This window comes from Artibeus jamaicensis, unplaced genomic scaffold (assembly GCF_021234435.1).
Source record: "Artibeus jamaicensis isolate MK-2021 breed Jamaican fruit bat unplaced genomic scaffold, CSHL_Jam_final contig_797, whole genome shotgun sequence".
NCBI classification, from domain to species: Eukaryota; Metazoa; Chordata; class Mammalia; order Chiroptera; family Phyllostomidae; genus Artibeus; species Artibeus jamaicensis.
Genome location: NW_026521977.1, coordinates 27,846,957 through 27,860,884, shown reverse-complemented (window position 1 = coordinate 27,860,884; position 13,928 = coordinate 27,846,957). Strand labels below are relative to the sequence as shown.

General features: G+C 55.6%; 1 protein-coding gene across 2 annotated transcripts in view; it reads right to left on the bottom strand.

Moving 5' to 3' along the window:
- Window positions 1–2,346: 2,346 nt before the first annotated feature.
- The window catches only part of CRY2 (cryptochrome circadian regulator 2), a 33,259-nt gene continuing 21,677 nt past the window's right edge, over window positions 2,347–13,928 (bottom strand). The window contains exons 10-12 of one of the 2 annotated variants that reach the window (XM_037166192.2): window positions 13,562–13,654; window positions 12,264–12,405; window positions 2,347–4,541 (exon numbers count right to left, since the gene is read on the bottom strand). In XM_037166192.2, coding sequence (XP_037022087.2) covers window positions 12,266–12,405; window positions 13,562–13,654 — 233 coding nt within the window. In that variant the 3' untranslated portion in view covers window positions 2,347–4,541; window positions 12,264–12,265. The remainder of the gene's footprint in view (window positions 4,542–12,263; window positions 12,406–13,561; window positions 13,655–13,928) is intronic. The other variant, XM_037166193.2, reaches the window with a different exon arrangement.

Sequence of the window (13,928 nt, the reverse complement as noted above, 5' to 3'; positions counted from 1 at the left end):
GCGTTCCCGGGGCTTGGCCGGGGTCTCCTGTGCCCCGCCCCGCCCCGCCCCTGGACCCGCTAGCCCCGCCCTCCCTGGGCACTCTCCAAGGTGCTGAAGTCGCGGCCCCCGCGGCCCCCGGCTTGGCCCAGTCCCACTCTAAATTCCACACTACTTCTGTCCCCCTGCCCCTCCCGCAAAGCCTCCCTCCCAACCTCCTGTCCTTTCGCGTTCTGCCAGTCGGAGGGCCAGGGCCTGGTGCCCAGGTATCGGGTAACTGATTGCAGGACCCTCGTCCCCAGGGCCCAATCAGTCCCCGACAGCAGACAAAGAAGGCGCCCGGAAAGAAGGGTAGTGGAAAAATAGGAAAACAGGTGAGGTGTCCGGAGTGGGCTCCCAGAGCAGATAGGTTTAAAGTCGGGTGGTGTGACTCCACACCTGTCACAGACTGGCTCCCCAAGTGATGTGGCCTTGCCTTAGTGACTTAGTCCTGAGGTTTGCTTTCTTCATCTGTGAAATGGGGAAAATAATGGTCCCTCCCATGCTGGTTGTGAGGATGAAACGTAATGCAAACGTGTTGTCACAGAGGTTGAGAAGAGCCCATCTCCACCTGGGGCCCAGGTCTCAGCCCCCCCCATCCCTTTACCTTAAGGGGAACCCTCCTAAGGACTCTCCCTAGAAGGTCTTCTCTCTAAACATTGATCCCAAGCCCTATTTCAGCCCCAAACAGCTACTCACAGTGAGCTGAACCCTTCCTCGTAGCTTCTCTCAGCTTTTCCTTTTTTGTGGCAGGGCTTTCCCAGTTTGTCTGCCTTTCTCACTCAGCATCTCCACTGCACTTCCTGCAGAGCCTCCCTCTTTTGCACCCACAGACACCCGCTAGCTGGCTTCTCACATTCTACAACTCGGGACCTTTCCTTCCACCCCCAGTTACCTTCTTGGGATTCTTTTGGTGGTTTGCTGCTCCTTCCAGCACCTCCATCCCTGTTAGGTTCAGGCTGTGCTTTCTTCCCAGTTTCCTCCGCCCTAGGAGGGCTAGTCCATGAGTTCTTTCACAGAGTGTGGATTGATGGGCATGCAAGCTGCTGGCCAAGGCCAGGGCACTAGCTTTGGTGGATCACAGAGCCTCTCGCCAAAGCTCACTGGCTTCTTTGGCCACCTGAGGGAACTGCTCAGGCCTTCACCTCTCTCTGAAGAAGGGGCATTTCACAGTGTGTGGGGCCCTGTTTGAAGAGCTGGACTGCCAACTGGTTAGCTGCCCCTTTTTCCTTCAATGGAGGATCTGGAAAGGAGCTGCAGGCACCAGCCCTACGGCAAACAACCCCCAGCTCCAGCCCGGAGAACAAACATCCCAACACCTGGAGCCGAAGGCCTTGCTTTCCCTGCCCTGGGCCCATCTGGATGGTCACTTTACCCTTCCTGCTACTGTGGTCTAGGCTCCTTTCACTATGCCCAACCAGTAACCACCTACTGCCATGGTGCCTGGCTTTTTCTCCCAGGAAAGCGGTCTTGCCATAGCAGCTAACTGTTCCTTAGAATGGGTGTTTGTCCATCCTCCGAGGTCTTTTGCCCAGGAACAAAGGTATCCCTTTGTTCTTAGCCCCTGAGGTCAAGCTAGAGCCATATTAGTTAGAAGCCAGGGGAAGAAAGAGAAGGAAGGGGCCCATCAGGGGCTTCAAAGCCTTACAGCCAAGGATGATATAAGCCCCAGGGTCAAGTTTCTTCCTTTCTACTTTCTCAGCTCCATGCAGGACAGCAGGTGATATCCTCAGGCCTTCCCTGAGCTGCTTCCCACGAGAAGCTGGAGTGTGGGGTAACGTTCTCACTTCCAGGGTTCCCAGGGAAGAAACCTGCACACTGCACAGAGCGCACCACTGTTGTCAAGAGGGCACAAGACAAAGCCAGCACCCAGGCCCCGGGCTTGGCTCTGGACAGATCTTGACCACCAGCCCAAAGCCAGAGGCCCTGCGGACTTCTGCACCACACAGCTGTAACCTGAGTGGCCAAGGTGCAGTAAAGGATGGACTGAGGGCCTGACTGACCCCAGCAATGACGGGGTGGGGTGGGGGGAGGCTAGCTGGGTCAAAGGCCGGGTAAATGCTGAACGACACTCAGGCGCCCACCTCGTCCGGGGTCTGGAGCACTCCTGTCATTCTGCCTGATTGACCCCCAACTCTGACAAACATCTGGAGCGCCAGTTGCTCACCTAGGGGTATCCCCCTTCTTCCATTTCTCTCCAAGCCTGCCTCCCTGCCACCTCTAAGGAGGGGTAAGAGGCTCCCGGTCCCAGCAGAACCAAGATGATCTGACCTAAGGCTTCACCCAGGCCCCAAGTGGCCCACAAATTGACGACAGCACAGCTTTGTTTAGACAGGATCAGACATTTATGAAATAAGTGAATATTCACAAACTATGGGAGAAACACACCTTCCCTGCAACAAAAGTCCCTGTATAAAGTGCATTTTGCCTTCGACTGTCTCTTCCCCACGACGGCCTTTGCATTAGGACGTGGGCCAATGCTCTCTGGCAGCCCCCGGGGACACCTGGGCCAGGACAGGGGAGGCATGAAGCCGCCGCGGCGCTCCAGTCCCCTGGACGCACCCTTTCCCAACCTTCCCAGCTCCGGGAGTGGACGGCTCCATTCCCCTGGGAACGGGCCAGCTTGCCAGGGAGGGTGAAGCAGGGTTACATGGCCTGGCCAGCTTGTTCCTTAAGGAAGACAGCCAAGATCAAACAGGCAGGAAAAGGGACTCATCCTGGTATTTGAAGGTGCTGCTAAGTTAGCAGTGACTCTGGCCCGAAGCCCTCAGGCCCCGTTTCTCAGACCAGCCCTTCCAAGCTCTCCCTGCTTCTGACAACAGGCCCAATTCTCTCCTCCTCGCTGGAGCTCGGGGAATAGGAGTGTTCCCAATGCAAGGCTTCAAATACACACCACCACCTGCGCCCTGCTCCCCCAGGCGAGTACGGGACATTTCCGGTGAGGGTGGCACACCTGCCACAGTGGGGCTCTGAAGGCAGCTCTCTGGCTGAGGACACCTGAGGACATCTCGAGGAGAAGCCCATCAATGTGCTGGGCAGCTGAGGGGGACAGGGGCCTGACCCCGGGCTCTGGTGCGAGGATGGAGGACAGTGAGACACGGGGCTGGGGCTGAGGGAGTTCATAGCTGTGAGGGCAGGAAAGGTCACAGGGAGGTAGAGAGGAGAAGGCCGAGAGGCCAGCTTAATGTTACATGTGAGGACAAAAATCCAGAAAGGAATTAGCCTCTCAGTTACGAGTGCGCGAGCACACTCCCACACACACAAGCACACGCACGCACACACACACGCACACTTTGTGGCTCCAGTGCTGGCCGAGGGGCGGAGGGAAGACTCGCTACAGCTGACCCGAGTCCTTCTTTTCATTCTGTCTTTCTCAGCACAGGCCTTCGCCAGTGGGAGGCTGAGGTGGGAGGCACAGGCCACTCCTGGAATGTAAGGCCTTGGCTTCTCTGGGTCCATCCTCCCGCCTGCTGCTTCTGGGGGGCTCGCTACTTGGACCTTTCCCAACTGTCCCTAGCAGTGCCCACCCCAGCCCACCTCCTTGGGTCCTTGGCGCCCAGCTACTGGCGGCGCTGGCATGGCAGCTTGGATGCTGGCCAGTGCTGGGCCCGGAGGCCTGCAGAGCACCGACCAGGACGGCCTCCCTGGAGTGGTGTCAGCTGAACTCGGCAGCAGCACTGCGGCGTCCTGGAGTGTGGCCAGGGGGCCCAGGAACCCGCCCCCTGGGGAGGCACTGGGTCCCCACAGTCAGCTCAGAGCTGGCTCTCAGCTTCCGGGGAAGCAATGGTGAGAGCGGGGACACTGCTACTAACCTTAGGTTCCAGTCCCCGGAAGGCGACTGTCCCTCCTAGGCTACAGTCTATAGTGCCAGGCACACAGGTACGAGGGCACGTCTGAGTGGTGGCAGAAGTTTCCAGATCTGTCCCCAGCCTTGTGCTCTGGCCTAGATACCCGAGGAAGGATCTGGAGGACCCCGGGGCAGGGAGTTTTAAAATGAGAAAGAAGCCAGACCAGGTGACTGTGTCTGGACAGCACCCATCCGCTCCAGCCGCTCCGCCTCCAGGGCAGGATGGACTCAGCAGGGCTCTGGACGAGAACCAGACACGTCACCCTCGGGTCCTCAGTCGAACGTGAGGAGGGGGAGGGGAAGGGCTGGGGGAGGGGCCAGTGCCAGAATCCCAGCTAGGGTGCGGCCACCTTTCTGTTCAGACAGGGCAGCCAGTTCACAGGGACAGGTCCTGGCTGAGAGTCACAGCCATGACCTCTGGCCTGGTGTCTGAAGGCTGGGGTGAAGCTGCTACAGGTACTTCTCCAGCCCAGGCAGCGTTCAGAATCACAAGAGTGTAAACAGATGCATGCACACGCAGATAGCACACCATTCCTTCCCCTGCACACGCGCACGCACGCACACACACACGCTGGCTCGATCTCTGTCGGCGGTCAGCTTTTCTGCAGGTTGCGGCCTGCTGCCGCGGTGGCTGCTTGGGCACCCAGGCGTTGCTCATGGAGCCACAGCGCTGCTGCTGAAAGAGAAAAACAAGGGCTGAAAGGAGCATTCAGGAGGCTGCTCAGTTGCCCAGGGACAAAAGCTCCTCTGTCTGCTGCTCTGGGGACGCTCAGTCTCAGTCGGGAACTGGGGAGAGCGAACCACCGCCTGGGGACGAGGCCGTTGCTGGGATGCCGCTGGGTGCCGGAGCACTGCTGCTCCACGCAGGGCCAGCTCTGCCCCGAAGACCCGCCGGGCCTCCCCCGCTCAGGGCCGAGGGCGGCAGCGGCGGAGGGGAAGAGAAGGCCACTCGAGGCTCTCACGTGGCTTTGGGGGACCCTACTCAGATACGACAAGGGCAGTTTCTGAATCAAGGCAGAGTAGCTGCTGCCAGAAATGGAAAGTCAGGAAAAAAAAAGCCTGGAAGAAGTCATCCGGGACCAGTGATTTTTGAAGATGAAGGCAATGGCTGAGTTTAGAAATTTCCACAAATAGATAAAAGAACCATGGTCCTGTGCTAGAGGACTGAGGGGAGGAGAGAGGAGACACAAGGATGACTCATTTGAAAGATTTATAACAGCCCGAATCTGGGGCAGAGGGAAGAAATGGCTGCATGCCTGCTAACAGAGGCCAGGGGAGCCAGGCGGGAGGCCTGCCTAAACAGCCGTGGTGTGCCCGAGCGTGCCCGAGAGTGTGCCCAGGCACTCTGCGTGCCGCGGACAGCGTGCCAGTCTGCACGATGAGGGGGCAGTACAAGAAGGCTTACTGAGCCTGGGGGGCAGGCTCTACACGCTGGTGTCACGGCTGCATCGTCTCCCCAAGACTCATATGTGACAGTCCTGACCACAGATTGTGACTATTTTTGGAGACAGGGTCTCCAAAGAGGTGATTGAGTGAGGTGCCACATGTACCCTCCCTACAGCAAAAGGCGGGGCCTGGATCAGGTGACAGGGGCCCTAGTCCCATCAGGGCACATAGAGCTCAGAGGGAAGACCATGAAGAGGCGGGGAGATGGCGGCCATCTGCGAGCGAGAAGAGTGGTCTCGGAAGGACTGCGCCTGCAGTCACCTCGATGTGAGACGTCCAGCCTGCTGAACAGTGAGAGTCGGTTCCTGGTGATCAAGTCGCCTGGTCTGTTGCGCTTTACCACGGCTGCCTGAGAAAACAGCCCGTCAGCCCCGAAGTGACAGGCCTCATTTTTACAGATGAGAAAACGGAAGCCAGAGAGGACAGAAACGCGCCCAGACCTCGGCATCCGGAGGCGGCGAAGCCCACGCGGGAACCCCAGGCCGTCTGACTCCCAAACCCGCGAGCTTACCACGAAGTAAAGCTCTGTGTTATGGGCTGGCTCAGTCGGACTTTTAGAAGATTCAATAAAAGGAAGAAATTCTGCACAGTGGCATGGAGACTAGCGTCTGAGTGACGCAAATGTAGGTCTGGGTGTTAACAGAGAAGGAAAAATGTCGTCACGGGTCAACGGCATTGGACGTAGGGACTTCAAATCAGTCTTCCAATACACGAAACCCTCTCAAGGCCAATGTTAAATCTGGAGACGATTTTATTTGATTTTATCTTCAGAGAATTTACCTAGAAGCCGGGTAAACTGCAGCAAATGCAGGAGCGGCTGCCTGCGCGGGTCAGTGCTGAGTGCCCCATCGTTTAGGATCTGTTATTTTAAATAATTCTTCCCTCTGCGCTTGGACGGTAAGAACCTGGCCATGTATTTTGCTGCGAACAAATGTTACAAAAGTGTATCTACGCTCACGGACCCCGCTGGCTGTGGCGGGCCTCACACCCAGTCTCTGCAGTCCTGCTGTGAGGCTGGAGAGAGGGCCACCGCTTCCTGGAAACGTGGGCAGTGGCGTGTGCACCGCCGCAGGCTCCCGCCCGCTGCCTCGGCTTCCTGTGTCTTCCTCACCTCCAGGCACGGGGGAGAATAGAGAGTGCTGGAAGATTCCCAGGACCGGGGCTCTCACTCTGGGTTTCCTTTAGGGGGTCTGAGGAGAGGCTGAAGGGGCAGTGCACAAAGACCCCAACACTCTGCGCACATTGTTTCTGTGTGTGAACTGGTGCAGCCTTCTGGGGAGAGGTTCTATCTGGTGTCAGATTCACCAACACTTGGCGATGCAGAAAGGGTTGAAGAGCCAATGCCTGAACTTAGACAATAAGGGTGTGAGGGGCACTCAGGGGGCTACAATGATGTAATTCAGACCTATGTAGACTCAGCCAGGACTTAGCGACAGGACAGGCCCATGAGGGGCGGTGGCAGTATCCTGGCCTCAGATGAGCCCCAGTGACCCAAGTCCCTCTGTGATGGGCTCAAACACATGAGCAAGGCTAACTGAGGTTCATAAGCACCAGCTTGTCCTTGGCAATGGAGGCCTGTTCAACTCGCTACTCGAGGTACTCAATCCGCAGACAACCGACAGGTCCGCAGAAAAGGGGGCTGGGGCATCACGGAAGCCCCGCAGGAAATGCTGTCAGCAGCATAAAAGGAGAAGGAAGAGCAGCCAGGGGAGAGGAACCAGGGGAAAAACCGACTTGTAAAACATGCACTGAAAAATCAGTCTTCTGACAGTCCGATTCTCCCACCCTGTCATGAATAGCAGAAACACAGAAGCAGCTGGAACACAAAATAAACCAGTGACTGCCTCCTTCAGTGTGTTGAGTCTGTTAGGATGGCCACCTGAATCCCTGTGCCCTCACACCCTCTCCTGCCCACTGGATGCTAGCGAGAAACCCAAATCTGCAGACCCACCCTCCCCACGCCAAGCACAGGAGGGGCATGCATGCATCAGCCACGTCAGCAGAGGGCGCCACGTCAGCAGAGGGCGCCATGCCGGCTCAACATCTGCAGGGGACTTTGGAGCCTGTAACCACGTCTCAGATATCACCCTCTCCCCACCATACTGGGCGAGGAACAGTGCCCCAGAGCTTGAGAGGGGTGGAGAGTTTGCTGCCAGCTCCCAAGTCAGGAGCAGGGAATTAGAGGCGCAGCTGGGCCTGGATGGGGTATGAAGCTCAGGTCTTCAGCTCAGTCTCATGCCTCATGTCAACCACACCCGTGCACCCTTCCTGCACCCTACAAGTCACACTGCGAGAGGGAGGGGGCCTTGGTCAGTCAATGGCCACTGAGTAAATGCCAGGGAGAGTGTGAGGGGACGGTGTCCCGCCTTCTCCATTCCAGGTACTGCAGAGGTGAGGCAGCTGGGGTGAAGGCTCCCAGGCCCTGAGCCGCAGGACAAGGTGCAGACACTTCGGAGAGTGTGAAGTTGGGGCTCTTTTCCAAACGCCACACTGCCCACACTGCTGTGCCCCATTTTCCGGACTGCCTGGTGCCTTTCACACACTTTATTTCACGTGAGGAGGGGTCTACCACTAAATAAGAGTCAGAGAGATTCCTAGGAAGAGAGGCCAGAGGTCCGGTTTCCGCAGTGAGGCCCCGGGGCTAATGGAGCCCCGGTGGATTGCCTGAGGGGGAGGGGCAGAGGTGGTCCTTGGCCATGAACCTTCTGTATTCAATGGGGCTTCTCTCAACAGATTGCCATGTACCAGCAAAAAGGCAAATGGGTCACGGGAGCTGTTCCCCCTATGGCGAAATAATTGGACCAGTAGGAGAAATGTGTACACAATTGAGGCTAATGGAATCCTGACCTGTCAGCAGCTTTGGGGATCACGGGATAGCAGCTGAAATGACAGCTATTTGGGGACTGGCTTATTTTTCAGTTTGGCGAACAATGTACAATAAAACCAAAGGCAGCACAGACACTGGTGTGGGTCTGAGGTAAGCATGGAACCTACCGATCTGCCAGCCTGCTTTCCCACATGATCAGCTTGCACTGCAGACCACGGTCTGCCCGGTGAGTGGCCACAGGCCCTGGGCATTAGAGATAGCAGGGTCACAAACTGCAGCGCGCAGCTGGACCAGGGCCCCCAAAGGCCCAGCATGGAGCCTTCGGGCTGGTAAAGAATGACTATTCACACCTTACAGCTAAAGCGTCTCAGAAAGGTCACTACCCTAACCCACGGCACACAACCGACACTGACAGGAAGGAGGGGAGAGAGGGACAGTCTCCCGCCTCTCACTCTAACACTGTATCCACTGGGCCGTGAGACCCCTGCTCTGGGACCCCCTCGGCCCAGAGTGCGATCTGCCTGGAGGCACAATGGAAGGCACCCTGGGCGGCATGTGTGAGACGGCGATGTGATTTCCCCTGCGTGGTGAACTGAACTTACTCGACGCTTTTCACACCTGAGTTTTCATTTTCTTTCCCTAACGTGTTTGTTCAGGGGGAACGACAGGTGACACGGTGCTATTTTGCAGACGAGGACGCTGAAGAGCTTCCGGCCCCAGGGCGGTCACCAGCACACAGTAAAACACACGCGTGCTCCTCTCTCTCAGGGGCCCAAAGACGTGTTCTTCCCCAGGCCGCCTTGTCCTCCAACTTCCTAGTCCCTACTTCCAACCAAGCAGCCATGATCAAGGTCAGAGTAAACCTTGAGAATCGGTCCTTAAGACCCTGATGGACAATCTCCTGGACTACACGGCAACACTCAGGCCCTGGCCTCTGCACCCTTGTAATATCACCTGGAGTCACTGCTGTGGCCTCTTAGCTTCCTCCGCCACCATTTCCTCTGCAGGTCCCAGCCCAATGCCGGGCTAATCTTCCCAAAGAGCCAGTTTGAGCACCCCACTCTCCTGGTCCAAAAACCCGTGGCTCCCACAGAGCACACCAAGGACCCAGCTGCCTGGCATTCAGGTGCTCCATGATCAGGCCCAACTATGTAACCTTGTGTTCTTTCAAAATAATAATGATGACAATATGCGTTATATCACTGTCATCATCATCATCACAGCTATCATTTCCTGGGTACTTAGCCAGACACTGAGCTAAGTGCCTTGCGTATTCTACACTCTTAGCTGTCCGTACTTCCTGGATTTTGTTCAATGGGTCACAAGCTTGGCCCTGACAATGGACCACGATTGGTCTAAGTCAGTGATTCATGAAGTTCAGTCCCAGGACAGAATCATCATCAACCTCTGAGAACTTTTTTGAAATGCAAATCCTTTTTTAAAAATTTTTATTTATTGATTTTTAGAGAGAGGAGGGGGGAGAGAGAGATGAATTTGTTGTTCACTTACTTATGCAGTCATTAGTTGATTCTTGCATGTGCCCTGACCAGAGATCGAACCTGCAGCCTTGGTGTACAGGGATGATGCTCCAACTTACTGAATGACCCAGCCAGGAGAGAAATGCAGACTCCCAGGTCCCACTCCAGACCTACCCAATCAGAAGCTCTGTGGGCGGGGCCCAGCAATCTGTGGCTTAAATTCTCTACAGGATCCTGCTACTCACTCAAGTTGAAAAACCAATAGTCTAAACTAATCTGGACAAGCAAGATCCCTACTTCCCAACTTGGGGGTGGCTTTATGACTCAGTTCTGGCTCAGGAGACCAAGGTGAAAAGCTGGGGGAGGGTATTCTGGGAAAGCTTTTACTTTCTTGATACAATAAAGAGAGGCACCCCCCAACTGCCCTCATAATGTAAAACTGCAACCTCAACTGTGCCCTAACCTTGACTTTCTTCTTATCCAACTTTACTTTGTCTTGATACTGCTTAGGGCCTCTTTATTTTTTATTTTTTTTAATTTTTAGAGAGAGGGGAAGGGAGAGAGAAAGACGGAGAGAAACATCAGTGTGTGGTTGTCTCCCAACCGCCTCCTACTGGGGAACTGGCCTGCAACCCAGGCATGTGCTCTGACTGGGAACTGAACCTGCGACCCTTTGGTTCCCAGGTGGGCATTCAATCCACTGAGCCATACCAGCCAGGTCAAGCCTCTTGACATATTATATATCTATTTGTTTATTGTCTGGCTCTTCCCACTAAGAGTACCCAAGAGGAAAGGAACTTTGTAAGTCATGTTCATATCCTAATGCCTATAATCCCAGTGTCTGGCAAATTGTGATCACTTAATATATGTTTACTAAATGAATGAGTACAGCTGCCTGTGCTAGTCCTTCCCTTTCCTGCTTTGGATGAGAAATTGATGGCTGAAGCTGTGGCAGCCACCTTGAGTCCATGAAGCAAGAGACTCTCAAGAAAGCTGACGCTGGCATTGTTAAGCCACCAAACCCGAACCAGCAACACCCAGCTCTAGGCCTCTTGTTAGGTAAGAAAATAAATCCCTCTTTGTTTTAGATACAGTAGTCAGGTTTTCTACTCCCAATAGCCCCATACATTCCTAACTGGCACTTACATTTCGTCATTTAATCTTTGCAACAGCAACCTAATGTACGGGTAAGGAAACTGAGTCTCAAAGTGGTTAAGTCATCTGTATAGGATCACTTAATCATTGAGCTGTTTTTCTTGTGGGAAATGCCCTCTAACTGCAATCCACCTTTCAGGACCCTAGTGTAAACTTCTGTATTGTATACGCCCTGGTCACTCCAGCCTGCCAACGGCTGCTGTGTGCTGAGTTTGTGGAACCTGTATCATCTGTCCAGGAGTCATAAGTTACTGGTCTCCTTTTCCTGTTACATCCTTGTGGGTATGCACCCCATTGCATCTTATACGCACTATGCTCCCCTTTCTCACACACCTGTTGGCAACAATTTCATGCTGAATCAGATGCTATTAGGAGTGGCCTTGACCTGGACATTTAACCTCTGTCCTTTGGTGCTCTCACCTGCAAGTCAGAAATATCAGTCTGGCAAGTGCCAGATTTGCAGAACAGACTGAACTTTGCTTAGTATTACAGAGCTGAGATAATAAGAGATCAGTATCTAAGGCGGACGGTGCTCCCAGAACAAAATAGCACAAACCTGTCCATCAGCAGCATCTAGGACAAAGAGCCCGGTCGGGTAGAGGGCACAAGCATCAAACACTGTGTCACCGCATTCCAGCTGGACACTCAAACCGATGCCCCCCCCAGCCCCAAAGTGGAGGGGTTTGGCAAAGAGAGTCAATCGGCTCCACGGAGAAGATCACCCTCCAATCTCCTGAAGCACTCATGGCACAGAAGCAACAGCCTGAGCTGATGACTCAAGGAAGACAAGAATTTATATTTCTCCAAGAAAAGTGTAAGAGACCCTTCCTGCTCTAGGGAAGGAGGAATCAGGTTTGTTGTTTTTTTAAAAACCCACTTTCAGGGGGTTTCCAAGAAAGATGAGCACCAACAGGAAAGCACAGGGCCAGAGCCATGAGAAAGGTGAGAAGGGAAGGGCGGGGCTGTTAAGAAGCACTGAAGATGGGGAGCCACCCCCCCCCACTACTGGTCCTTAGGTGGGGCTGGGCTGCGTGAGCCTCTCTCCTGAAGACAAGTGCTGCCCTCCCCTGGCCTGTCTGTGGAACACAGCTGACCAGGGCGGGCGGGGCGGGGGGGGGGTGGCAGAGGGGCCTTCAGTGCCCTCAGACCCTGCCACAGGGTCCCCTCTCCCATAGTTTCACTCCCAGGCCTCTGCTTTCTTTTCGTTGGATTTGACTCACTTTGAAAAGTAGAAAGAGCCCCCCCATCCCTAATTTTTTCCCCTTAGTTGGCAAAAAAAGGGCTTCTCTCTTAAATTAAATTTGAGAAGTTATAGAAGTCCAAATGGTAGAATTATTGAACTGAAGCCCTAAAAAATCATGCAGTGCCCACTAGTTTTTAATCTAGCCTGCTGGGTTTTAACCTTCAGCTAGACAGCAAGTCGTTTTCCAAACGGCCCCCACCTCTCTCCCACCTTCCCTCCTGAGGCCGACTCTAAGCTGCTGTCACTCACTCTCAGACGTCCCTGCTCGGCAGCTCTGGGGCGGGCAACTCGGCCACCCTGGCCCGTTTGCTGAGTTCTTCCCCGGGGGGCTCCTCGGCGGCTTCCAGCTTGCGTTTAGGGGACGCTGGGCCACTGGGCAGCGGCCTTGGGCCTAGGGGAAAGCAGGTCAAAGCGTCACTCACACATATGGTGTGTGGAGCCAAGACAGCCCCAGACCGTGGGATAGCAGACCTTCAGGGGCAGGGCGCCTGCACGTCTGTGACATGCTGGCACGCTGCTCCTCAGACCTGACCCTCAGCCTTCTGTTCAGTAATGACCTTGTGCAAGGAGAGCACAACTGGGACTGCTGGGCAGCAGAGCCAGTGTCTGGGTCCCACACCTCAGGAGCTGCAGGCCTGGTTTGGCCCATCTGCCATCCTTGCTCGGAAGGTGAGGCGTTCCTTCTGTGGCCCTGGATTGGTCTCCCGAGGCAGGAAGGCGCAGCGCCCTCACCAGGCTTGCTGAGCAAACTAGACTAAGCCACAGGAGTCCTGGCCTGTCCCACCTTACTGATCCTCATCCCAGAGCCCAAGGAAGCAGGTTAAGATGGCAGCAAGTCTGTCTGTCTCTCTCTTTCCTGCCACCACTGGGCCATGCTGCCATCGCCTGCCTGGACAACTGCAGTCGCCTCCTTTCTGGTCTCCCCACACTCACTGCTGCCCACACCGTCCCCACCACACAGCAGGCACAGTGAGCTTTGTGAAGCATGAATCGGATCCAGCCCTGCCCGCTGGCCCACTGCCAGTGCCTTCTCAGTGCACCGAGGACAGAATCCGAACCCCCCTCGGGACACCGAGCCTACACGATGCTGCTCCTGCCACGTTTCGTCCTCGTCTCCTTCCAGCTGCTCACTCAGGGCATGCCAGCTGCACTGGCCTCCCTGCCTTTGTTCGTTGAATGGGCTAAGCTTGCTCCGTCTCTAGGCCTTTTCCTGCTTTTCCTTTGGGGGGAATGCTCTTCCCTTGGTTCTCGGAAAGGCTGGCTCTGCTCGCTGCTCAGGCCCCTGCTCGGAGAGGCGGTCCCTGACTACGCCGATCTGAAGGAACCCGAAGTGACCCCCCTGGCCCAGCCCTTCTTCTACCAAGTCCCTGACATGTTTTCCCGGAAGCACTGTTATCGGAAGTGACCTGCATGGTTCCTTCCCTGTCTGTGCTTCACTGGGGCCCAAACTGTGCTGGCCTTTGCCATCGGCCCTCAGTGACGGAAGTGGTGGCGGTCCTGTAGGGCCCTGGGATGGACACAGGCCACGCAAGCCCACTGCTACTCACCTGCACTGCTTGTGCTCCCCGTCCGGGTCGAGCTGGGCTCTGCCACTGGGTTGCTGAGGTCTTCCATGCAGGAAGGGACAGATGCCAACAGACCTGGCAGAGAGACAGGGGAGTAATCTGAATGCACCCTCAAGGAACTGCTGAGGGCTACAGGGGAGGCGTGAACAAGGTGGGGGTCCTGGCCATGATATTGTGGGTCCCCACGACTACTCAGAAGCCCGATCCAGCCCCGTGTGTGGTGTCCTGGGCCACGGGGAGGCATGTCAGTGTAGCGCCCGGAAGATAGCACTCAACCTCCCTCGGCGAATCTTGGGACAGCCCCACCTACATCCCCTGAGCCCACAGGTGCCGCCCTTCCTCTCAGCGA